General features: G+C 41.5%; 2 protein-coding genes across 4 annotated transcripts; one reads left to right on the top strand and one right to left on the bottom strand.

Annotated features, from left to right (window-relative positions):
• Positions 1-3,181: 3,181 nt before the first annotated feature.
• LOC118302121 (AP-2 complex subunit alpha-2) lies at positions 3,182-20,508 on the top strand. Of its 2 annotated transcripts, XM_035627993.2 has the most exons (23): positions 3,182-3,413; positions 5,660-5,728; positions 7,731-7,873; positions 8,004-8,197; positions 8,571-8,700; positions 8,808-8,909; positions 9,017-9,125; positions 10,446-10,596; positions 10,928-11,096; positions 11,804-11,941; positions 12,031-12,213; positions 12,414-12,511; positions 12,910-13,141; positions 14,058-14,225; positions 14,571-14,660; positions 15,060-15,193; positions 15,555-15,637; positions 15,891-15,980; positions 16,210-16,333; positions 16,422-16,538; positions 17,794-17,863; positions 18,350-18,484; positions 18,586-20,508. In XM_035627993.2, the coding sequence occupies exons 1-23, from the start codon at positions 3,347-3,349 to the stop codon at positions 18,661-18,663; spliced, it is 2,874 nt and encodes a 957-aa protein (XP_035483886.1). In that variant the 5' UTR covers positions 3,182-3,346; the 3' UTR covers positions 18,664-20,508. The 2 variants fall into 2 exon arrangements, with proteins under 2 accessions (XP_035483886.1, XP_035483887.1); XM_035627994.2 differs by lacking the exon at positions 14,571-14,660 and having other exon boundaries at positions 3,184-3,413.
• Positions 20,509-20,727: 219 nt separating this feature from the next.
• Positions 20,728-24,878, bottom strand: LOC118302122 (protein C19orf12 homolog). 2 transcript variants are annotated; one of them, XM_035627995.2, is made up of 3 exons: positions 24,732-24,878; positions 22,906-23,125; positions 20,728-22,636 (listed from the first exon to the last, which is right to left on the bottom strand). In XM_035627995.2, exons 2-3 carry the CDS (start codon positions 23,063-23,065, stop codon positions 22,371-22,373), a joined length of 426 nt encoding a protein of 141 aa, XP_035483888.1. In that variant the 5' UTR covers positions 23,066-23,125; positions 24,732-24,878; the 3' UTR covers positions 20,728-22,370. The 2 variants fall into 2 exon arrangements, with proteins under 2 accessions (XP_035483888.1, XP_035483889.1); XM_035627996.2 differs by having other exon boundaries at positions 24,688-24,835.
• Between the last annotated feature and the right edge of the window lie 1,004 nt (positions 24,879-25,882).

Below are 25,882 nucleotides of genomic sequence, written 5' to 3'. Positions count from 1 at the left end.
AACTGGCAATTCACTCTCATTTTTTTTCCCCCTAGAAGTATTTGATCAGCAGCCATGATAAGAGCAGTTTTGATTCTGTAAATGCATAGAAAATGAGCCTCAATGCGTCCTTTCCTATCTCCTTTAGCATATGGTTCACTGGAGCTTACTTTGTGAGAGTAAGGAGATATAGACGCCCCCCAATTCATTGCGGCAGTGATATTTAACGTGACGGGCCATTGGGAACGTAAATGATTCAATCCGAAGTAGAAATAGAAGAAATATTAGAGTATGAATATGACACAGAAGAGATGCACATCATCATGTAAGTTACTGTTACATATGAATCATTTACATCTGATGTCATACGGTGGTAAAACACACATGCTGATGGACCCGCTGCGTTTTTGTAGTTCATCTGAGGAAATTTGTAGTTTCACCATGGCAGACGCAGGTCAATAACATCGGTCGTGGCGTGATGACGTTGTATAGTGAAAGTCGAGACAATGCAGCGCTGTCGGCTTTTTTCCTAAGTCCTATGAGTTCTCCTTTACACCTTTACTTGACCTCATGACGTTTTCCACTAAGGTCAAGGAATAGTAGATAGGAATAGTAGATAGGAAGGACAATTCGACCTCACCCCAGCTCTGACATGATGGGGAGGTGGGGCTTTGCATGATCTTTAGGGCCCTACGAAACTTCCCTAGCTTATACAGGTTTCCCACTCTTTTCTACAGATTTATTTCAGATTCAACTAAAAATGTTACTCATGGAGACTATTTTTTGCTCAAACTGCCAGATCTTACCTTTTCTCTGTGACACTTTTGCAATATGCATTTGACTATGACATTAATAGTAATGTGAAGTTTTCCCTGCCCTGATTGCCAAACAACTCCCTCCCCGGTGAGCATGATTAATGCAATTATTAGGAATATGTTTACTTGGGCACTTTGAGCCTGATCCATGGGCGGCTCCGCAACGTGTACCATCAAGCCGTGGTCAGAATTTCATCTATTTAGTTTTGTAACCAATTCACTCTTCATCCATCATTAAGCGGAATTAAACTAGCTGACGTGACTTTGTTGTAGCTTTCTTAAGCTTGAAACCAACTTGAACCAACTTGCTGCCAGTCGCAACTTTAATTTTCTCTTGCGCGTATAAGGTTTAAAAACACAGGAATTGTAGCTATAATAGTAGCTTCTAGCTATAATTATTTTTATGTAGTCAAAGTTACAATGTGTTGACCTATGGTCTTAGAATCTGTGGGACTGCAACAGAGTTAAAAAAAAGCTCTTTAGTCATTCTGATTTTTATTGTAGCCTATTTGCAACTTGCATTCATCACTTAATGATGCTGTTCAGAGTTTCCAAATTGTATCACTATGAATCATTTTTATTTACTGTTATTGCTGCACTATCTTACATTTTTCCATGGAATAGAATTTAAATTATTTAATTCATAGTTAATACCATGGTAGTCAGCTGTTTTTATGTTGTTTTAACCACTAATATGAGTTTTGTATGTGTTTAAGTTGAATGGATTGCATGAAGGCAGACCAGTCTGTGAACACTGTATAGTTTTTGCATCCAAAATCCTATTATTTCATTCCTGTCTTTCTCTTCTCTACATCACACACTTCTTTACTTTGACCAACAGGTGGCACTGTTAATCCCTTTGAACACTTTTCCAGGGGTATTAATGAGGATTATTGTTATAATTTAGGTTGTATCATAGGGGCTTTCCTGTGAATTTTAATAGCTCTCATCTAGTGACGCACACACTGATCTTCATTGCCAGGTTGATGGGTTTGTATGAATGAAAAAGAGTGAAATCTGCACACTTTGCATTGCTGTGGAATAGGTTGAACCAATAAACACCTCAAACCTGTGTGAGCTGTTTCTTTTCTATGTTCTGCCCACATTCAACAGTCTGCAATGTACAACCTTATTACTCTGGAGTAATGGTGCAATAATTTGTACGAAAGCTGTACCGGTATTGTTTGTATCAGTACTTATGTAGGTACTGGGGGAAAGGATGTGAAGCGTTGGTTGATTGTTTGAATGGTGCTGACCATAAGAAATTCTGCCAAAAGTTCTGTGAGAAATAAAACAGTGGTATTCCATAACTCAGTCATGTTGCTGGCTATGTATGTCTTCTTTTAGGGGGGTTGATTATTAGTTTCACAGTTGAGTATGAGGTTTTAGATGGCGCAAAGTACATCCTGAACAATGCATTATTAATATTTTATTTTACGAGTGGGGAAAAGATGGTATCAGATTAGTATCGGATCGGTATCGGCAGATACTCAAGGTTGCCGGATCGGTATCAGATCGGACACGATAATGTGGTATTGTCCCATCCCTAACACTAAGTCTGCGCCATGATGCCTCAAATACATCAAATAAAGCCCTTAGGTCAGATGCTTTATATCTATTGTTTAAATATGTTAGACCATCAGTATATAATAAACCACACGCTGTGTAAAATATATAAATCTGAATACAATGTCGTTGAAAATGAAAATGAAGACGAGAAGAAAGCAATTCTACAGGACAAACAAAAACTTAAAATGAAAGACCAAATCTTCATTGAAGTTAAGACCTTGCGGATCTGCTCTCTCTTTGGCTCAGCTTCAAATCCTGACAGTCCCTGTTTTAATGGGAGTAAGGACATGATGAGTTGCTTTTAATGGAGAAACTTAATGTGGTCATTTCCAGCACTGCGCCATCAGTTTTCTTCTCTCTTTTTCTACACCCTTTCGGTGACTGGGGGAATTATGTAATGGAAATAAATACATAATTGACAATGTGTTTTTATTGGGTAAAATAACATTAATATTGTTGTTATTGACAGGGATTCCACTGGGTCCTGTAAACAACTATGACTCAAAAAAGGACATTGTCTGTCCTTAGCTGTATATTGTGAATGACGTGATCATATTCATGCCGTTGTATTCTTGTGATTTTTCCTCTCCTCCATTTTTCGGCAATGATATGGATATTATATGTCATGTTAAAAGACACAAGATTAAATAATAAATAAATAAATAAATGCATAATAATTTCTTTTGCCTTTATTTATTTGTTCTGATAAAAAAATAAAATAAAAAGAGCAGCCCTGAGGGACATGCAGCCTCGGGGCTTAGTGGGTAGCACCACATGTATGGAACGCGGCCCTGCACAGTAGGTGTAACTGTGGAGTGACCGAACGCAGCCGCAGCCCGTCTCGTTCCTGCCCTCGTCACACATCGGGGATCCCAGAGCGGCGCGGCGCAGAGAACAGAACACAAACCCCACGTCAAAGTTACTCCATTTAGTTGAAGTGGTTTTTTCTCGGAGGGAAGAGGGACACCGGGAGTCGAGGAAAAATGCCTGCAGTCTCTAAAGGGGACGGGATGCGGGGCCTGGCCGTGTTCATCTCGGACATCAGGAACTGTGAGTTTGTTTATCGCGTCCGCACACATCCTCGGCCGGGCGAGCGACACAAGTTTCGGGGACATGTCAACAACTGTGTCCGTTGTCCTTTTTTTAAAAAATAAATAAATGTTTGAATTTTTTATTTATTTTTACAACGTCTCCCACAATTGCATTTAACTCCGGCGCGTCGAAGTGAGCCGAGGGAGCCGCTCAGCGGGCTAGCCGAGCCCGGCGGCAGTTAGCTGCTAGCTTCCAGCTGCTAACGTCACGTCGAAGGGCGTGGACGGCGCCGCCGGACGGACAGCGCGGGTCGCCTGTAACGTTTCGTTACGGGGTCTCCCCCCTACCAGAAATGTTCCCAATTCACACCAGCAGCCTTCGCAACGTTGCGGAGTTTGTTGGCGGGTGTGCCCGTTAGCCCTTCCGAAGGACGTCCTCAAGGGACGGCGTTGACCGTTGGTCCCGCACCGTCCGTCCAGGTGGAGCCGGAGGACCTGGGCACGAGCGGCTCGTCACTTTATGAAGACGTACACGAGCGACATAAACATTGAAGACGAGTTCCCGATGTGTTCTTTACGAAACGACAACAATCCCTCTGGACATTTGACGTCGCACTACCAAAACAAAACTATCATTCGATCTTTACGACTTGGTGATCAACATTGTTACCATGTTAATGTCTTGAAGTAATCTGATTTGTATCTCACCCAAAAAAAATGATATGACACTTGACCTGATAACTGAGGGTGTCATTTCAAGGACAACAGGAACAGTCGACTTGATAAAAGAAGTCAATGACTCAGTCTGGTCAAGGTTACTTATTTATATAATTCATCTGGTATGAGTTTTCAAAAAACACCGATGTAATTGGCAAATATGACTGACATACATGTATTACAACCACACACTACTCTTACACTGATCTGCTTGTCCTGTCAGTCCCTCAGTCACAGCTCCTGTTAGTGATTTCACAAGTTGGAGCCATCGTTTTTTGCTGTTTTGCTGTGAGCAGCTGTCAACAAGCACACTGGGCCCAAATTGCTCTCATAACTGTGAAATTCTAGTGAAACCCCCGCAGGACATGGTCGGCAGAGGGGACCGTCACTTTGCTTCAACTTGATATTCATAAAAATGTCGGACCTGAAGAGGTCGTTGTACATGAGCTCGCATTGACAGACAAAAACTGGAGGGCAGATCTCTATGGATCTGCACAGCGTAATGTTTCCTCCAAACATAGTTAACTTAATTCTTAAAAAAACAAAAAACCCTGTGTGCCCTGTTGTTAAGGACCCACAACATCAGATAACCTAAGTGTCTGCACCCTGTTCTTGTAATTATGAGATGATTTCCTCATCCAGATCTCATAATTGCTGGATACAGATGTCACAACTACAGGAAAAAAATATCCTTTGGTGTAGATGAGATGTACTTATGACATGTATGTATTCCAATGTCTGATTCACTCAGTGGCCACTTTAGTAAGTAGGGCTGTACACCTGCTTTTTAATGCAAACATATTAAAAGACAATCATGTAGTAGCAACTCAATGCATAAAAGCATGCACATATGGTCTAGAGGTTCACTTGTTCAGACCTGCTAATCCTGTGGGATTTTGACACACAATTGTCCTTAAAGTTTACCAAACAAAAAAATATATCCGATGTGCGAAAGAGTTCGGTGGGCGTAAAACATGACACAACATGAATCCATGGATCCATGCTGCGCTGTCAACAGTTCAGGCCGCTGGTGGCCTAATGGTGGGGGGTATATTCTCTTTGCTCACACTAGTCCCCAGAATAATGATTGAGCAGTCAAAATGCCATAGCCTACCTGACTATTGTTGCTGACCACATGCCACCTGACCTTTAGGGCCACTACCCTGCTTACCTCTAGCAGGATAACGCACCATATCATGAAGCAAGCGTCATCTCACGTTGCGTCGGTGAACATGACGATGAGTTCAGGGCACTCTCTCTGTTGGCTTCCACTTTCACCTGTTGTCAGTCCAATCCAGCACTTTTGGGTTGAGGTGGAAAAAGACGAAGTCGCAGTCGACAAATCTGCTGCAGCGCGATTCTGTCGTGTCAACGTGGACCACAATCTCAATCGATATCTCCAGCATTTGTTTTTGAAGAATTGGGTCTTCTTACCCAGCACTAGACAGGTGTGTGTAATAGTGTCCAATGAGTAAAGCTAATATGCTCCCGTATTATGAGCCTGATATAACATGCAGTAACATGCAAATTGTCTTTATTTATTTGCAGGTAAAAGTAAAGAGGCAGAGATTAAGAGGATAAACAAAGAGCTGGCCAATATTCGTTCCAAATTCAAAGGTAGGTGAACAATTTGTAAACTTAAGGGAAGTTGAGTTATCCAGAGGGCATGAAGGACCGTGACTCGAGGTTCTCACTTCATCCAAAGACTGATCATTAAAACATCATTAAACAAGTTTTCGCATTGTTGCTGCTGTTTCACTAACTCAGGCTGTGTGTCTTTACTTTGCCCCTTTTCAGTTTTTAATTTTTTTTAACTTCTGCTGCTTTGTCTGCACTGTCCACAAATCCACACACCTCACTGTGAATGTGTCTGTCCAAATCTCCTGTTGGTGTTGTTTCTCCTGCCACCTGTTCCACACTGCCTATAATTAGTTTGCCCCAGAATGAAGCTGGCCCCTCCGCCCAAACTGCCCAGTACTATGTGCTCTCCTGCAGGGGCAGCCGACGGCCTGGCTGGTATTAGGATGGGCAATTTTAGTCCTTGCATGCTTTGTTTTATCGTGCGCATGTAATGTGGTTCGTCAGTCGTGTGTTGTGCTGCGCATTGTGTAAACCTCACTCGCCGACATATTAAAAGCTGTGCTAGCTGTCTGGATGAAAAGGTCTGGCGTTCAGCGTCATTGCTGGTGCGTGTGACTTATGTCCCGAATATTGTGAGTTCAAAGCTACTCTGAGACATATGAGGCCATCCTCCCTTCTGTTTGTTTATTTTCACAACTCGCACCATGGCCAGCACTATAGTAAATCAAATGACAAATAATTATTGCAATTATTTTGATTGTGTCATTTAACCCAGCCAACATCCAAATTCACACTCATTCATTTCAATTGCTCAAGAACCTGGTCACAAACTCATATCATAAAGCATATCAAAACAAACAGCGGAATTTGCCAATTCTTCTGGTGCCACGTGTCAATACGCAGTTAGTGGTGGCCCGGCCTATCGGGGGAAAGTCCAGGGCCGTTTTTTTAGTCCCAGTCTGTCCCTGCTCTCCTGCCACTGCATTATGCCAAGGATGCTTTTTTTCCTTGATGATGATTGATTAAGTGTGTGCTTGTCTTTTGAAATCAAAGAAAAAAAATGTCTGCCTGAGTCACATCAAATTCAAGGCTGGAAAGAAAAGGGCGTTGCTTTTTCACACTCATCCCTTTGCTATAATGCTACAATGTTGACGGATCCAATTCAGACTTCTGTTAATGCGTCTGCTGAACAGTTTCAAATGTGAGTCTGAATAAAACAACAGCCTTTGCAGATACACTAGTAGCATTTTTCTGACAAAAATGAAAACCCTAATATTAAGGCAATAAAAGGCTGATAAATACACAACCATTATCAAGTCCTTCCAGGATTTGGATCATTTGTGATCATAAGAATTAGCACAAATGTGATCAATCCCCTTTATATTTGTGAGATCAGATTTACAAGATTAAAAAAAAACTTTTTCCAACTAAAAAAATATTAAACTCGACTTTTTTCTAGTCAAAGTAAAAATACAATAGAAAAAAAGTCTCAGATAAAGAGATGCATGTGCGATATTTTAGGATTTAATAACTGATCTATGACCACTACCATGCTCAGCCTTTATTTCCTTTGTCTGGGAAAATCATCACAGATGACAAACGGGCACTTATGTGGACTGTCACAGGGGTTGGGTGTGGTGCAGCTGCTCTGGCAGGGTATGGTACTGGATGCAATAAATAATATATTCCCTTTTAATTGTTAATGTTGATGGAAAAACACAAGTAATAACCTTGAGTATTTATAAAAACTCTGAATATTTATGGTAAGACAAAGCATGAACAACAAGACCAACTGAATCATCCACAGTGGCCTAACTCGGAACATCCTAAACAATTGTTTGTTGGTTCCACCCATGGATTATCAGCCGAATCCCCAACCCCCACCCTCTCCCACCCCCTCCTTTCCTACATTACTCATCTAACATTCATGTTCATGTCTACAGGAATAACAAGTTCATGTAGACGTTCGTTCATTTTCATCTTTGTGTGTGGCTGTGGATGTGTGTGTGTGTGTGCGTATTTGTTCATGTATGGATAGGAGACAAGGCTCTAGATGGCTACAGTAAGAAAAAGTATGTCTGCAAGCTGCTCTTCATCTTCCTCCTGGGCCATGATATCGACTTCGGACACATGGAGGCTGTCAACCTCCTCAGCTCCAATAAGTACACGGAGAAACAAATTGTAAGTGTCGTCTCCTCACGTTCATTCTGTGTCTAAAGCTGAGAGCTTCTCGATCATTGATCGGATTAGTACTCACACATGGTAGAATTTCACTTCAAAAACATTTTTCCAAAACACATCTCCCTCTCAGGGTTACCTGTTCATCTCCGTGTTAGTGAACTCTAACAGCGACCTGATCCGCCTCATCAACAATGGCATCAAGAATGACCTGGCCAGCCGCAATCCAACCTTCATGAACCTGGCACTGCACTGCATCGCTAATGTGGGCAGCAGAGAAATGGCTGAGGCTTTCGCCTCGGATATTCCCAGAATCTTGGTGGCAGGGTTTGTACAATACGTTAATGCACATATTTCTGATTTTAAGTGACTGTAGTGCACCTGTAAGTCAGTGGTTTGATTTAATTTCATTCATGGAGATTAGTAGGTCTTGGGTACATTTGACAAAATAAAAAGTTGCTGTTTGAATTCTTGCATTTGATAGCAACGCCATTTACATTTTGGGATGGGATTTTTTTTGTATGAAACTCTGGGGCCATTGCTGTTAAAAATGCACTTCCTATTCAGACAAGTAACTGCAGGTGTCACCACATCAAGTGGGACTGAAATCTTAAGGATTATAGCTTCATAATTGAGAAATTGTGACCAGTTCAGTTGTATTTTGTGAATGTGTTCTTCTGTTTTCTCCTGCTTCTGGCAGGGACACCATGGACAGCGTGAAGCAGAGTGCAGCTCTATGTCTGCTCCGACTCAACAGGACGTCCCCCGACCTGGTGCCCATGGGTGAATGGACGGCACGAGTGGTCCATCTGCTTAATGACCAGCACCTGGTAAGACTGTGCCCATGCCATAGTTCCACACTGCACACTGATTCTTACCAGGTTTGTAGTGTCAAAATGAAATAACTCTGTTTGCGTCTGTTTGCGTCTGTTTGCAGGGAGTGGTGACAGCAGCCACCAGCCTTATTACCACTCTGGCCCAGAAGAGTCCTGACGATTTCAAAACCTCCATCTCTCTGGCTGTGGCCAGGCTCAGCAGGGTGAGTGTGTCTCTCTAACTTCACGCAATGTCTTCATCTCACTGATTTCAAAGAGAAAATTTGACTTGGACATCTGTGAACGCATTATCTTATCCTGTCATGTCTAGATCGTGACCTCCGCCTCCATCGACCTACAAGACTATACGTACTACTTTGTTGCCGCACCATGGCTGTCCGTCAAATTGCTGCGCCTTCTACAGTGCTACCCTCCACCTGGTACAGTACAGTCCTGTATTTCTGGCAGCCAGAGAAATTATGAGCCAGTTTAGAAATGTACGGTCCTGCCACCTTACAAGTGAAAGGAGGAATTAGTCCCTGGTTAATGGAGACAACTGAGGTCATTGAAAATATTTTCACATTTACTACTGTCGACATCAAATTTTTATGTTTTTCCAACACTTCCAACTAGCTAGGTTGAATAATAATAATAATTATTATAATTCTAATAATCATAATAATATTATGGACCCCATATTATCATTTTGATTTGAAAATTCCACTACTTAATTTCAGGCCCTGTAGTGGCTGCACCAGTGTATCTAAGATTTTATATTCCCATAGTGTTTGAAATTAAATTTGAAGACAACTAAAACCTTTGCACGACGCAGTATTAGGGCCACATTGAGAGAGAAAAAAATTGGAGACTTTGAGAATAAAGCTGTACATTTATGAGCATAAAGTCATAATATTACGAGAATAAAGTCGTAATATTACAAGGAAAAAGAGTCAAAATATTTTGAGAATAAAGTTGTAATCTTATGGGATTAAAGTCGTAAATTTGTGTGTTATTGTAGTGGAGAGATGTCAGAAGAGCAGTCCCATGAGGAACGTGGAGACACACTTTGTGAAGCTGTATTCAGTGCGGGTCAGCGAGCAAAAGCGTTTAATAAACGTTTAACATGGATAATATGACATTAACGTATCTGTTGTCAGTTTGGCACGATTCCTGGGTTGCGGTTTATTTCTGTAATATTTATAATATTCAATAAATTTCCATTTGTTCTGTTAAATTTACGACTTTATTCTCACAAAATTACGACTTAATTCACATAATAGTATGACTTTTTCACGTAAATTTACAACTTTATTCTCGTAATATTATGACTTTATAGACCTACTAAGTCTCATTTTTATTTATTTTTCCTCAGTGTGGCCCTAAAACTCCGTCGTACCTTTGCACTCATCTTTATTACAAATTTAAAGTTACAGTTTACACCAGATGACACCAGTGTAGGAAAAGAAAAATAGAAAAAAAGGCGAGCTTGATAAAATGTTATCCGATTGTTTTGTATAAAGAAAATTGGCAAAACTTTGCAGTTGTTTATATTGAGGTCCAGCAGAAAACCATTAAGGTGGACCCTATGACGTGTTATTTCTCCCTTAGTAAAGTAACATTACATATTACATTACATAGAGTGTTTTGATAACTTGTAACATGATAAAATGTCTGATGAAGCAGTTCCACCAAGAGTTTTTGGGAGCAAAGGTGTTGTCGAGGCTCGGAGAGTGTTCAGAACGAAAGCTGTGTCGTTGCAGAGGATGCAGCTCTGCGGAGTCGTCTCACCGAGTGTCTGGAGACCATCCTCAATAAAGCCCAGGAGCCACCCAAGTCCAAGAAGGTCCAGCACTCCAATGCAAAGAATGCTGTTCTGTTTGAAGCCATCTCCCTCATCATCCACCATGACAGGTTGGTCAGATGCACAGTGACGAGTTTTCCTCCCTGGATGGTCACTGAATTTAGTGATTTACTAAGGAAAAACGCTGATTATTTTTCCCGAGAAGTTTGTAGACATGGTGGAGGTTTGTCTTCACTCCAGCTCTCACAGATAACAGACTGTAATAAGAACAGTGCACGAAGCTACGACCGAGTTGTGTTTTATCTTTAAACGTCACATCAAGGCCTCAGGGCAAACCTGCCGTAGACATTATTAGGTCACACTGCTGTGTTTAGTGGCACTCTTCAATTTTTTGAATGTTGACATGTGTCATTGGCGTTGATTTTGTGTCTCGTCCCTCAGTGAGCCCACCCTACTGGTACGAGCCTGCAACCAGCTGGGCCAGTTTCTGCAGCACCGGGAGACCAACCTTCGGTACTTGGCCTTGGAGAGTATGTGCACGCTGGCTAGTTCAGAATTTTCTCACGAGGCCGTAAAGACACATATAGACACTGTGATCAATGCTCTAAAGGTGAGTCCTTCGTCAGGTGTGTGTGTGCCTGTGATAAGCTGCTGCAGGTTGATGTGAAAAATTATGCATATGCTTTGATACTACTTCCAGAGCCTGGTTGTTCTAGTGGTTTTTAACCATCTGATCAGTGGGGAGCTGTTGAGTGTGGAGTTTAAAAAGTCCCTCTGTAATCGTTATGCTCTTGTTCGCTGATTATTTATAATAAATACATAAATAGTTATATTTGTATTATATATTATTATATTTTATATTTAACTTGATACACAGGCTGACAAATTAATAAATACATTTTAGTTTTCATGACTCTTGGACACAATTTGGTCATAGGAAAAAAATACAGTTTGCAGCACATCTTTCCAATTTTTTTCATATAAAATTTGTGACACAGTTGCCAAAATAGTGAACTAAATTTCATTGTTCACCTGTCTTCGAGTCAGTGTAGTACATATATTGTTGCTCTCTGTGGCTTGGTTAATAACTCCTTAGAGGAACCTCTTTAGTTTTTGTGATTGTGGAGGATTTTTATGTAAAGATGCACTTGAGTCCAGGTTTGATTACAGCATAGTCAGTCAGTGGGAGTAAGATGGAGAGAGCTTGGTTTTTTTTCATAACATAACATTTTATAGTCTACATTTATTTTTACTATGGTTATTGATTTTAAATCATTTGTCATTTCATATCTTCTGTTAATGTGTGTTTCCATACAGACGGAGCGAGATGTGAGTGTTCGTCAGCGGGCCGTGGATCTGCTCTACGCCATGTGCGATCGCAGCAACGCCAAGCAGATCGTGGCAGAGATGCTGAGCTACCTGGAGACCGCCGACTACTCCATCAGAGAGGAGATAGTGGGTTACCATCACAGGCCCATACCCTGTTGAGTTTCCTTTGTGCGCCCGCTCTCGCCCTCAGCCACTCGCTTCTCTCTCTCTCCCAGGTACTCAAGGTGGCTATCCTGGCGGAGAAGTACGCTGTGGACTACACCTGGTACGTGGATACAATCCTCAACCTCATCCGCATCGCCGGCGACCATGTCAGCGAGGAGGTGTGGTATCGTGTCATCCAGATCGTCATAAACCGCGACGATGTCCAAGGCTATGCTGCCAAGACTGTCTTTGAGGTGAGCGTCAGGGATTGAAAATAACCACAGAGTCATGACTAAAATCAGGTTTTACCAGCGGCAGGCAAAACATGTACATGCTGTCTGAGTGGTTGCCACACAGTATGTCATTCGAAATCTCACTTGGAGTAGATAGCAGTTTGCACTCTCCTCCATTTTATACCTAACCCAATACCGTCGTGCTTTGTGAACACTTGTAGGCACTGCAGGCCCCCGCCTGCCACGAGAACCTGGTTAAGGTGGGGGGTTACATCCTGGGAGAGTTTGGGAACCTAATTGCTGGTGACTCTCGCTCCAGGTAAAAAGAAAAAACAACAGCCTCCACAGCAGTCATATTACCTTTCAAATGATATTTTAGCTCACATCGTTCCTGTTTGTCCTTTTAAGGGTTTATTTCTAAATAAAAATATTTTCTCATCTCCCTCAAGATGTATCTAGACATGCAGATGATTTCAGATGTCTGAGTTTTGTTTGTGATACTCACGACACTGAAAAAAATCAATCCCAGAAAGTAGCTTTAATGAAACCAACACTATCTGCATGTCTGGTGATGAGTAACATAAGAGTTAAGTAAGAGAATATGCCGTTTTGTAATGTGGTTGTGACTTAGATCCGGGTTGTGATTTTAAATCTTGCCCCGGGTCCAGAACCGGACTGCTGTTAATGCCTTGTGTTCCTTTGTGTCTTCTCCTTCAGCCCTCTGGTCCAGTTCAACCTTCTCCACTCCAAGTTCCATCTCTGCTCCGTGCCAACTCGGGCGCTGCTGCTGTCGGCCTACATCAAGTTCATTAACCTGTTTCCAGAAGTGAAGGCTACGATCCAAGACGTCCTGCGGTCAGACAGCCAGCTCCGTAACGCCGACGTGGAGCTCCAGCAGAGAGCCGTCGAGTACTTGAGGCTCAGCTGCATCGCCAGCACTGACATATTGGTTTGTGAATTAATATGCATGGAGTGGACAGAATACTGATTACATCTCCCTACCGCTCTACAGTGGCCTTAATACACAAAACCCACCAAGCCAAAATTAGTTGAAAAGACATCTCTGCCAGGGTCTAGACCACGTCTACATTTAGTTGAAAAATGAAAGGTCAAAATCCATAATTTTCTGGTCATTGAAAAGACGTCTCTACCCTGCACAGCCCAATTTCAACGACTAGTTGGGGGCTAAATTAAAGCTATGAAAGACCGACAGGATTCAGCCCGAAAAATAACGTCCTAATGACGTCTGGTGTTTGGTGGGTAGTTCTACCTCTGCTAACATCTTTTTTATTTTATTTTTTTGAATGACTACATTTTATAAAACTTAAACCTTCAGGGAGAAAGAGTAGATGTGCCATATCACACAGGGTGAATGCTGTCATCTAGTAAAGAAATCGATCATCAGATAAGATACTTCACGTTTAGTTTAGCAAGAGCTTCAGTGAAATTGGGGGAAAGGCGAGTGGGGTAAATGTAGGTCAGACATACAGTATCACCAAAAGGACACGTAACGTGTGTCCGCTCATATCTTGTCCGCTTGCCTTTGTTTGTTTCCCTGAGACTGGGTGCAGTCAGAGTTGATTCATCATAAAGAACTAGTTTGTTTCAAGCATTTTAAGCATTGCCCCCCCCCCTAAATTGGGAACTATTGTAATGCTTAGTTCTTTTTCATGATTAAGGGTTGTGTCATATCCTCAGGAGTCGCATTTGATATATTGGGAAAACATTTCCATCCGACCTGCGGTGTCATACGACTAAAACTTGCTAACTTGACCACTGCTAATTGTTCAGTGTTGTAGTAGCTGGCTGTGGTGCCCAGGCCAAAGGCTTTACTCTGCTGACTCGCTCTCCCTGTCGCTTCATAGGCCACAGTCTTAGAAGAAATGCCTCCATTCCCAGAGAGGGAGTCATCAATCCTGGCCAAGCTGAAGAGGAAGAAGGGCCCGGGCAATCGGCCCGACATTGACGACCCCCGGCGGAATGTCAACGGCAACACTGAGCACAGCGACAATAAAATTGAAGCCACAAACAAGGTAACTCCACAGCAGTGCTGTAAAAGGTAGTTGTGAAATCTGGTCAGGACAGATTTAATGGTTTTTATTTTGATACGAAAACAAATCTTTAAAATAGAAAAGGTTTAGTGTTAAGACAGAATGTTATACTGCAACATTTATCCACTGTCTCTAAAATAAGCCTCACAAAAAGCATGATTTCAGTCATATTCTGCATATTGTTGTGTATTATTTATGACTGGCTTTTGGCCTTTCCCTTTCTTTTCCCTTATTTAAGTATAATCTTCACCTCCGCTTGTCCTGTCTCTGTCCCTCCCTGTCCTCTCCTCTCCTCTCTCTCTGTTCCTTTTCTCCTCCCTCCATCAGTCTTCTCTTTCGCTGTTGGCAGACCTTCTCCCTACCAACAGACCCCGTCCTGCCTCCTCTAGCCCGTTCATGCTCTCTGCTGGGACCATGGTATAGTGATAGATAGAAACGACACATAGCATATTGAATCATGGCACGATTATTGGAGCAGTGAGTGGCAGCTGCTCCTGCCTCGTGTATTTTCTGATGTGGTTCGATCTTTTCGAACAGTGTCTGTGTGATGCCATTAGCATTGATGATTTTATTGTCTGTACATGAACAAGTACTGAAGAGTTCATAGTTCATAGCTCACAGTGTGGCAGTCCTCATTCATCAGTAGCTCCTCACAGAAGTGTCTCGATTCTCGCATGTGAAATGCTCAACCACACAATAGCTGTGTTTTTTATATATTTAAATCTTCATACTTGTGTTCGGATTTAGTTGTGTGCTGTATGTACATGCTGTGTGTTAAAGACAATGTCATTAGGACAATTTTTTTTTCTCTCCCAGGGTTCCCCTCCCTCCTTCACAGACCTGCTAAATCTAAACTCCACTCCTCCAGCAGGAGCCAATCTGCTCGTCGATGTCTTCTCCGACAACTCTGCCCTCGCAGCTACAGACGTGTCCGAGGAGAACTTTTCCAGGTTGGTTGAAATTAGCTGAGAAATAGAGGTTGCAGCTGTTTCTAAAACCAATCTTTTTGGTAAGACAGATCACCAAAAAGAATGGTCCGATTCAAGCTGCAGAGGTATCCTAGCTTTGAATTACTAGTTTGGGACAAACTTAAAAAAACAATGGATGTTGTATTTTATCGGTCGAACCTGATAAACAGGTCCCAACACCACTTTCCAACTCCTGAATATATAAAGTTTATGCTGTAAATGATCTGGTCTGTGCAGCGTTCTGAAATTTTTCCATGGCAACGTGGAAATATTTTCTATTAACCAAGGTGGAAGTTGTCGAAATAGTTTGTTGTAAATGTGTAATTGTGTGCGTGTGTTGCAGGTTTGTCTGTAAGAACAACGGTGTGATCTTTGAGAACCAGCTTTTGCAGATTGGACTGAAGTCTGAGTACAGACAGAGTCTGGGTGAGCAGCTTTACGACACTATTTGTCTCTTTTACTGACTTGTAAGTCAGGAAATCAGGACACAGTGCTGTTGTGTTAGACGTGTTTCATGACAGGCCAGCTTCTTTGGTTCAGTGCAAACAGGCAAAGGTGCTTCTCTGTATCAACACTCTTGACAGGCTATTAACAATTATGTTTCATTTGAAATGTAGTGGTTACTGGTCAGATCAGATTCAACATGATGAACTCAAAGATGGTTGCTGTCGTCCCCCAGGTCGCATTTATGTGTTCTACGGCAACAAGACGTCCACCCAGTTCCTCAGCTTCTCCTCCACGGTGACAAGTCCTGACACACTCGAGAATCATATCCTTTGGGCTGCTTGGTGGCTTCTTGTGACACACACAGAGTTTACTGAATGCAACTAAACCAACAAGCACATCTGCTACTTCACAGTCAACTGGAATTTTTCGCTTCTCTGCAGAACATTCATATTGTCGGGGGGTGGGGGGGGTGGATGGGCCTTGTGAATGGGTGACGTTGTCAAGCGAGTTTTGTTTAGGTATTTGTAGAATCCTTGACCTCTCGTCTCCACAACTGACTGCCCATGCCAAGACAGTGGACCCTGTAATCGAGGGTGGGGCTCAGGTCCAGCAGATCATCAACATTGAGTGCGTGTCAGATTTCACAGATGCACCGGTACTCGACATCCAGTTCAGGTTGGTGCCTGAATCCGAGCTTCTTTTTTCTTGGGGGGGGGGTATTGGGGTGAAATATCTGGTCATTTGTGACTCTGCTTGTGAACAGGTACGGTGGGACTCTCCAGAACATCGCAGTGAAACTCCCTGTGATGCTGAACAAGTTCTTTCAGCCCACAGAGATGGCGTCCCAAGACTTCTTCCAACGCTGGAAACAGCTCGGAGCGTAAGACTCTCTCTTTACGTATCTTTACGTTGTCATTGTGCCTGCATGTCATGCCTCTATCAGAAAAAACAAACAGCTGCTGTTCAGAGGAAACTCCTTCAACAGTTTGAATTGTTTTTGTTAATCTGACTGGTTGGGCTGGGACGATATGCTTTTGTCCCGATTCGATTGTATCATAATACTTAGGTGCTGATTCGATTTGTATTGCGATTCTGATTTATTCCAATTCTACAGGTATTGCGATTCGTTAAAATTGATTATTGCGACTTTCGTGTGGAACCAAGACGTTGCAGCGTACAAATAAAATTGAATTGAATAGAATATTTAGGTTGGGAAAAATATATAATTTTATGTATTCACTTTTACTTAACATTATTTTTTACATTATACTAGAGCCCGACCAATATATCGGTTGGCCAATAATATCGGCCAATATTAGCCTTTCACGGACATATTGGTATCGGACGATATTTTAAGAGCCTGACCGATATCATTGGCCAACTGATTTGAGCCTCTAAATGTGCTTTCTAAGTTTTACATTTTATGTAAAACAAAAGTTTTATGTATTTGGTTTTATTTGTATTCTCAATTTATAGTTATTTATGATTAAGTTTATAGTTAAAAAAAAAATATCAAGCATCAATTACATGTCTTTGTCATAAAGGTTTGATAACGACATCTTTGGAATCATTGACAGATTTAAAAAAATATATATTTCGGCCAATGTATTGGTATCTGGAATCTTGTACTCCGGCCCCCAAAAATCCATATCGGTCGGTCTCTACATTTTATCCAATTATAGATTAATTGAAAAAAAATAAAATCTGTAAATTCAGGCAGTTCTGTTTTGTAAAATATGTGGATTATCCAAGATCTCCAAATCTCTACATGTCCAAGTAGCAGGCTTTTTATTTTTTAGCTGGCGTAACTTCCTGAGTACAGAGTCACTGGAAGCTGACCTCTGTACTCGGCCAAAGATCCTATGCAAGGCAAACAAACACCACAAACCAGACTTCATGTGAGCGGATGGTGTGTGTGTGTTTGTAGTTCAACAAGGTCAATTGTCTGCTGATTGAATAATCTGTTTGAAAGTATAAAGGTTCTGGAGTTGCATTCAGTAAAGCTCTAACCCTCATTCACGTGTGTGGGAGCAGGAAGCGTGTGTCAAGAGGAAGTGAACAGAAGGAGGTTGTGTATGTTGCAGATTCTGTCGTCTGTGTTTATCCTCTGTTCTTTTCTCTCTCTGTGTCCTCAGGCCTCAGCAGGAGGTTCAGAAAATCTTCAAAGCCAACCACCCGATGGACACAGACGTCACCAAGGCCAAGGTAAAACAACTGCTGTGTGATTACGCGCGCACACACACACACACACACACACCATAGAGAATATCTTCATGAGTGGTTTCTAGTGCTCACTTTTGCCCTTTTCTACTGATTAGTATTCATTCATTCATTTTATTTATCTCTGTCTCATTCAAAACGTATGCATCATTCTACAAACACTCCCAGCAGGACAGTCCTGAACGTTTTGATCCAAAACTAATGAATCGATAGCAGCTTTTCTGAAGAAATGGCTGTGCTTTGTTGTTTTTTTATTCTAAATTACACTGGATAATAAACTAAGTGGGAAAACAATTTATTGCTCAGGGACCTCGCAGAAATTCCCACATAGCCGATCAAGTTCCCTAGTCTAGTCAACCCTCTTCACCAATATGAGCAGTTTGTCATCATCCCTGCTGTAGACGACAGCCGACATAAAGCCGGGGAACAGAATAGTATTTCTGAATTCCTCTTCTGTACATTATTTTGTAGATCTTAGGTTTCGGCATAGCTCTGCTGGACCAAGTTGATCCCAATCCTGAGAATTTTGTTGCCGCTGGAGTCATTCACACTAAGAACACTCAGGTGGGCTGCCTCCTCCGACTGGAGCCCAACGCACAAGCACAGGTGAAGACACTCAATCCTCCCTTCACACACACACATTCAACCACCCACCATCATGTAACCTGTATAACTGTGTTGTTGTTGTTCTTGTTGTTCATGTGCAGATGTACCGCCTCACCCTCCGGACCAGCAGGGAATCTGTGTCTCAGAGACTTTGTGACCTCCTCTCTGATCAGTTTTAGACTGCACACAGCTCCAACATTTTTTTACGCCTTTACTCTCCTTAGATTGGAACTGATGTATTGTACTGTGTACATATTCTTTTTTTATTCCACTTATTTTTCCACACATAGCTTCACTAATATGTCACTGGTTTAAACCTAGATATTGTGTGCGTGCGTGCGTGCGTGCGTGCGAGCGAGAGATGTACACACTGTGAACGCCTCTTATGTTCTGCGGCCTTGAACAGTTCAGAAATATTGTTTTTGCTGCCTTTTGTAATCAGACGAGTCATTGAGGAGGCATGAGTGAGACTTACCAATGAGCTCCTTCAGTTGTTCCGATAGTGTTTCTGTGAGACATTTATTCTCATAGTGTTTCAAACAAATGTTGCACAGTACTGAGAAGCTTTCCCAAACTTTTTTTCTTGCACTTTTGAAAAATCAAAAAGGAAAAAAATGATCACATAAATGGATCAGATTAAGATTTCTTTTTACACATCTGTCATTTCAAGAGGAAAAGAAAAACATTTGCATTGTGCAAAAAGTCAGTTTGGGTGCTATCATTGGGGCAATATTTGATCTGTTGTGCTTAAATTTGACACGTATGTGTGTGTGTGACACGTATAGTTCAGACACAAATAAATGGCAAAATGTCACGATAGAACCGCTGGCAGCAAATGGATTTCAGTTTCTCACAGTGACGGAAGTCAGTGTGTGATTTTTTTGTGGGTTTCCAGGACTTTTGCTTCTCATTTGTACCTTTGAACCTTTGTTACTCTGTGAACAGCAGCAAGAGACTAAAGCACCACACTACATTTCTTCACCTAGCACTGCCAGTTTCTACCTGTCAATGGTGTTATTTCTGTTTTATGACGTGTACTTTTATCATAACACTTGGATGCTTTGACTCTGTCAAGAGTTCACTTTTTTCTCTCCCTACCATCATGTCTAAAGCAGGATTGAAAACTGATCTGCAGTTTTTTTAGGTGTCCCAAGTCATCTTCTAAATGTCACTGTGTATCCTGTTCCGCACAATGTGGTGAAAGAGCCGGGGCAAGATCTAATGTGCAGCAAGGGGTGAAATTTCGTATACGCTTTCATATGTGAAAGGTGTTCAGATGTTAAACCCAAATAGGAATAGCACCTGACTGCAAGTGCCTCTTAAGTCTGTTTTTTTTTTTTATTCCCCCGAAAGACTGTTTTAGTCCCATTTCCAGTAACAGTTGGTGATCTGCTGGCTGCCAGAAACAGAACTCTTAATTAAAGCCGATGTCGCTCAGAATTTGCTACATGTGAAAGTAATCCACTTGTTAGGGCCTTTCTAAGGTAATCTGTCGATTTAGTATTTACAGCTTGATTCTGCCCATTGTGATATTTTTGTACGGTATTGTCTGGTTGTGGCCCGGTGCCCTGTACTGACAGAGAACACGGGACAGGTGCTCAGCCAGACCACAGCTTTACACCAGGGTCCAAAACAAGTACAATCTCAGCCAGAACATCAATGAGGTAATAAAAACTTGGTTGTGCCAAATAACTGATTTTTGATTGTTCCGACTGAAAGCAAATGCCGTGGCCTCACTTGATACTTATGTCAGTGGCGACTGTAGTGTCTCACAAGGTTAAACTATACTGTAGATGTTTGGGCCTAATCCATGACGTCGACGTGTAGTTTGTGTCCTTGGTGCTGATTCCACTGCACCCAGTGCTGTCGAACCAGCCGGAGACCTTGTGTCGGTGCAGTTACGCTCTGTGCCTTCTAACCGTGAGTCAGGTATGTTGTTCCAGATACAGGATTATGCTGCATTTGAAAAACATGGATATGATGTTGCTATTTCACTATTCAATAAAACACATTTAAACATATAACTTGCCTTTTAATGGTAATTAAAACAACATTGATTATACAGTATTATATTATATGATCAGTATGTACTTGGAATGTATGCACTGGCGTGAGTTCTCTGAAGGGTATTGCCCTCTAGTGGGGATAGACTGTCCATACAGAAAAGAACTGCACTAGTTTGTCTTTATACTGTCTATCAGCCCTTTTTATTTCTGAGAAATGCTACAATGCCACAGACAAAGGCAAGTGACATTTTTTATTTTCCAGGTGATTTCCATTTTGTAGTAACAGCATTCAGTTCTCACCTGGGGATTTTTTACACCAAATGTAATATGACAAAATGTGTGCAGCTCAAACACACACTCTTTCATCTGTCTCAGAGAATCCAAACTTTCGTACTTTCGAATCCGAACCAACTTTGCTTTGTTCACAAAACCCCAGTCTTTGTACTGTTGGACCTAAACCATGCTCATATGTGATCCTGTATTTATTTCCTCTGTGTGTGAGTTGCAAAGGGAAGTGGTAGTTTACACCCATGTCTGTCCACTCATCTGTATTGAAGACATTTAATAAAAGATGTTAAGTGTATTTCGACATAATAAGCCGGTGAATTTGGCACACAATGTGTAAATCCTGAGAATTGTAAATAATCAGTCAAAAGCATAATGGATGCCTGTTTCCATGAGGCGGAGATCAGGACTGTGGGAGGCCTATCATCTGCTGCAGGACTCCTGGTCGCTCTGGAGACAGTTCCCTCTGACCCCTGCTGTAAGTTTGGACTCTTCTTCCTGCCGCAGGACCAATCAGACGCATCCCTGATCGGGTTGTGATGGTTACAAAATCTCGACATCTGTAAGTGCCTATAAAACCTTGGCACAGTGCTGTGCGTTAACAACACCCTGATACAGAGTGTGTGAATGATGACATTACATTGTAATCCAGAGTAACTGACGACCTGGGCACAATATCTGACAGAAGTTACAAAAGCAGAGAAAAAAAAATTGTGTGAGGTAGCCATCCAATTCATTGTTGAGCAAGTTTCTGTGGTTCCTGTAATATTATATTATATTATAGTGTACATAGTCGTCTACATCCTGACGGAGGATGTTTAAGTCTCTTTAAGAAAGTCATCAGCTTTCAGACAAATGTCTGACAGACCACTGTCTCTCAGTTGAGGCACATTGACTTGAACATTTACAACATTTGAGCTCTGCACAGGATTTTTGCTCATAGTAAATACAGAAAATACCACAGTAACGTTCAGTTGGCACTTTGTTAGCAAAAACGTTTGCACGTCTACTAAACAGTCCAGCAGTAAATCCTCCCTGAAAACATTTCCAATGTTGTAAAAAATTTAAGTTGAAACAACGTCTAAACCCAAAGGTCAATTAATAGCTAAAATGACATTTGTAGCTAAACATCAAATTGAACTAAAGTAAAACTTGAGTTGAATTGAATCAATTTAGCAACATTAAAGTTGTCTCAACGTTCATTGAATTCCATACAATAATTCCATCGCTAATTTCAACCCATGTCACACCAGAGGTTTTGCCCTAGAGCTGAAACTGCTTTAGAGACAAAGCTGATTCAACTGTATGATCACTCTGGAGGACGTAGTGTGTGTTGCTATTGAACTATATTGTATTACAAAGACACGTGTTCCTGTTATTTAGCCAACCCTCTTTTATTTTATTGCAAATGGTGTTTCTATTATTATGTCCACTCCATTTATATCAACTGCAGCCTTTAAACCGGCCATGAAGTGGAATCAACACCTTTCTTAAAACAGTTTCATCACAAGGGACAATAGTTTCTTTCTTGTTGGGATAAACACTGAAGATAGTGAGGACTAACTGCCTCATTTGACACCATGAAAGTGGTGGACTCAGTCCTGATAGCGCACCTCTGCTCTGAGTTCCTTCGAGATGTAGTTGAGCAGCGCGGCAGTGACCTGCTGCTGGAGAGTGGCATTGCCCATCACAAGGGCGACGAGCTGGGCTGCGTCCATCCAGTTCAGGTTGCCCAGGACAGCCACCACGTCGTCGTAGAGCTTCTGTTTCTGATTAGGCGGCAGCTCCAACAGGATCTCAGGCAGAGGCCTGAACTGACCGCTGGTCAGCCAGCTGCCCAAGAGGCCGCCCACCGCTCCACCTGGCAGGGACACGCAGACGGGGGTAGATATACAGATCGGTTACAGTGTTAATACAAATCAAATGCAGGTTTGTATTGGAATGACGCCTGCATCAGAGAAAACACAATTGATGTGGATTCTTAAAGGATTAAAAGATGAAAGCATCTCAAATATATCCACTTTCTCAAAACTTTGCGAATAATAGCTTCCTCAAATGTCTGCGTTTGCCTTCTTGGTATACAACCCTTACAACCCCAGCTGTAACAAAGACGTCCGCGCTGACACTTACCAACAGCGATCCCTGGGGGTCCGCAGAGCAGGCCGCCGACGAAGGCAGTTCCTCCCGCCACAATCGCTCCTTTGGTGGAGTTTTTCACCGCGACCTTAATCTGATCTTGGGCCGATATTTCACAGCACAGGCGCATGATGTCGTTCATTTGAGGAGCCATCCTTCGCGAGGCACCGGTAAGACGGGAGGGCGAACAGTCAACTCTGCTGTGTTGTCGTCCCTAAGAATTAAGATGCGGGTCAGAATCAGTAGTTTGGCCTTATGCAGTGTCAACACAGAGGCATCTACTTAACTCAATCTAAAAAATGTATTAATTAAAACTAATAAGAATTCAATTTTTTTTTATAACTTAAGTAAAGTTACAAGCCACTTAAGTAAAAGGTTACTTAAGTGGCTTGTGTAGCTTCTCCACTGATTTCACCCTTAGCAGATTTCCTCAGACAGTGATGGAATCATAACAAGGTGGAGTGTTGACACAGTGATGAATATGAAACAGAAAGAATGGACGGACATATTTGTTGATGACATTTTGCACCTGGATCACATACAAAGGGAACTTTTCAGTACAACCTGCGACTAGATCATTAATAGTTGTTGTTGTCTCTCAGAGAGCCTTTACTCCTTTTCCACTGTGCACTACCGACGGACATATTCGCACGTGCTGAATAGAAGCAAAAAAATATCTGGCAGATGTGTATTGTTCTCTTTCGACTATCTGCTCTATGTGAGCACGATATAAACCAAAAAACGGAATTTGACACGAGGCCCCTCTACAAGACACGGCCAGGGCAAGACACACCTTAACCTGTACTGTACATCAGTGGTGCATTTAACCATCTGTGACCCCAGTATTTATTGTGAATTTATTGTAAACAGTGTGAGTTTTATTTTATTCTATTTTATTTTATTTATATTCTTTTTCTAATTCTGTGTATAAATGTTGACTGCTACATGCACCTTAATAACACCAAAATGACAAATTTGCAATAAAACTAATTATCAAAAACACGCTGACACAGTGAGGCCGGGGCTTCAAGGAAAGGTGGCAACAGCTCTGCACCTTTGGTGTCAAGGGAGTGAGGTTTGCCATCAGTGGAAAAAGGCCCGTACTGTATTTATGACAGTGAATGCGGGTGAAAGAGAATGTATCGATCACTTTGAAGAACTAATGTGCCTCCACACAAATGTCTGTCAGAATGTAGTGCATTACAACAGTACTTCCATAAACAGTCCTCCCTACATGACGGTTATAATATAATATAATATAATAATATAATATAAAGAACTGAAATGGTGTCCAACAAGGAAGATGAAACAAAAGGTGTCCCACAAACATGGCCGTCAGAAGACAAAATAGTTTCACTTTGTTCACCTCAGCCTAAACAGCATGAAGGAAAAACATTATTTACAAAAATAATAATTTAAACAAACAGTATATATCCCAATTGTTTTGGTCGGTCACCAAACTCTTAACATGTCTGACCAATTGACACACACCATTATGATTCATATTACTATTATGAATCACATGTTCATAAAAGGAGTTTGTGACAAACGTGCGCTAGTGCATTTCGCGGTCAGTCTAGATGCATAATTCATACTGAGTCAATATGACCGGAGTTACTAAACGTCTGTAGTCTCAACCCAGACTCAAAGTCAAAACAACACCAAGTTTTAGTTTTGACTCTGTTTCGAACAAAAAGTTAGAAGACAGGGGGCAAGCATCTCCCCTCGACAGTTCTCTTCTTATCTTAAAGTTCATGTGGTACATATATCTCTTACTGTAAGTCCACATTTGAACGGGCACACCGGCAGTTTTACTCCACCTGATCTCTGACGGCAATTGTAGCGTCTTCTTCTTCTTCTTCTTCGTCTTCTTTTTTTCGCTTTCTCTTTCTTCTTCTTCTTCGTCTTCTTTTTTTCGCTTTCTCTTTCTTCTTCTTCTTCGTCTTCTTTTTTTCGCTTTCTCTTTCTTCGTCTTCTTCTTCTACTGTTTCGTGGCGGTTGGCAAACAACGAAATGGCGCATTACCGCCACCAACTGGTAAGGAGTGTGGATCAGAATCACAAAAAAAAACCACAACACAAAACAAAAACAATATTATTATATTCATCCTAACACCTTTATTTCTATAAGGTAGTGTATTAAACAACTATAACATTAATTCCGCAAATGTTGGTGTAAAAATGTCCACAATATTCAGGTTCATCTTTAGCTTTCTTGAGGTTCTGACTCAGTCCAATATTTTTGACAGTAGTGTACTATGATATGTTCTGTTGTTTCCTCTTCTCCACAATTGTCACTGATTCCTGAGTTATGTTTTCCTGTTTGGAATAGTTTACTATTAAGTCAGGTGTGTCCAAATCTGAGTCTTGTTATGATTGTCTCCTCCTTTCTACTTCTCTTTGTACATCGTATCTCTCCCCGTTTTTGCCAAAACAGGGAGAGATACGATGTACATTTCTCAATTTCTGTTATATCATGCCCCTGATTTCTGTAGTGCCAATGTTCACTGTGATGTCAATGTGTGGTTTTTTGCTGGTCATCTGCTTTGCAATTTTGTCTGCGATTTAATTTCCTATTACCCCTAAGTGTGCTGGAACCCAAAGAAAATTGACTGTGAGACCCATCATATGGATTTTGTATAGTGTTTGTTGTATTTCTATTACAATGTCCTTCCTACTGTCTATGTGGCTGCTACTAATAGTGACTAATGATGAGCTTGAGTCTGAACAAAATTATTGTTTTCAGTGGTCTTATTTCTTCCATCCAGTGTACTGCTAAAAGAATGCGATCATCTCCCCGGTGTTTATTGATATACCATCACTGATTATGTTCCCGCTTGTGACATTGAACTCTGGCACTGTTACTGCCCTTGTAATTGTTCCCAATAATTTACTTCTACTTGTGAAGTTGCTGATGGTGTAAATTTAAATGCTCCTGCTGTGCACAATCTTAGCGTCTGATACTGTGGCAG

Source organism: Scophthalmus maximus, chromosome 4 (genome assembly GCF_022379125.1).
Source record: "Scophthalmus maximus strain ysfricsl-2021 chromosome 4, ASM2237912v1, whole genome shotgun sequence".
In the NCBI taxonomy this organism is placed as follows: Eukaryota; Metazoa; Chordata; class Actinopteri; order Pleuronectiformes; family Scophthalmidae; genus Scophthalmus; species Scophthalmus maximus.
This window is presented reverse-complemented; position numbering and strand designations above follow the sequence as displayed.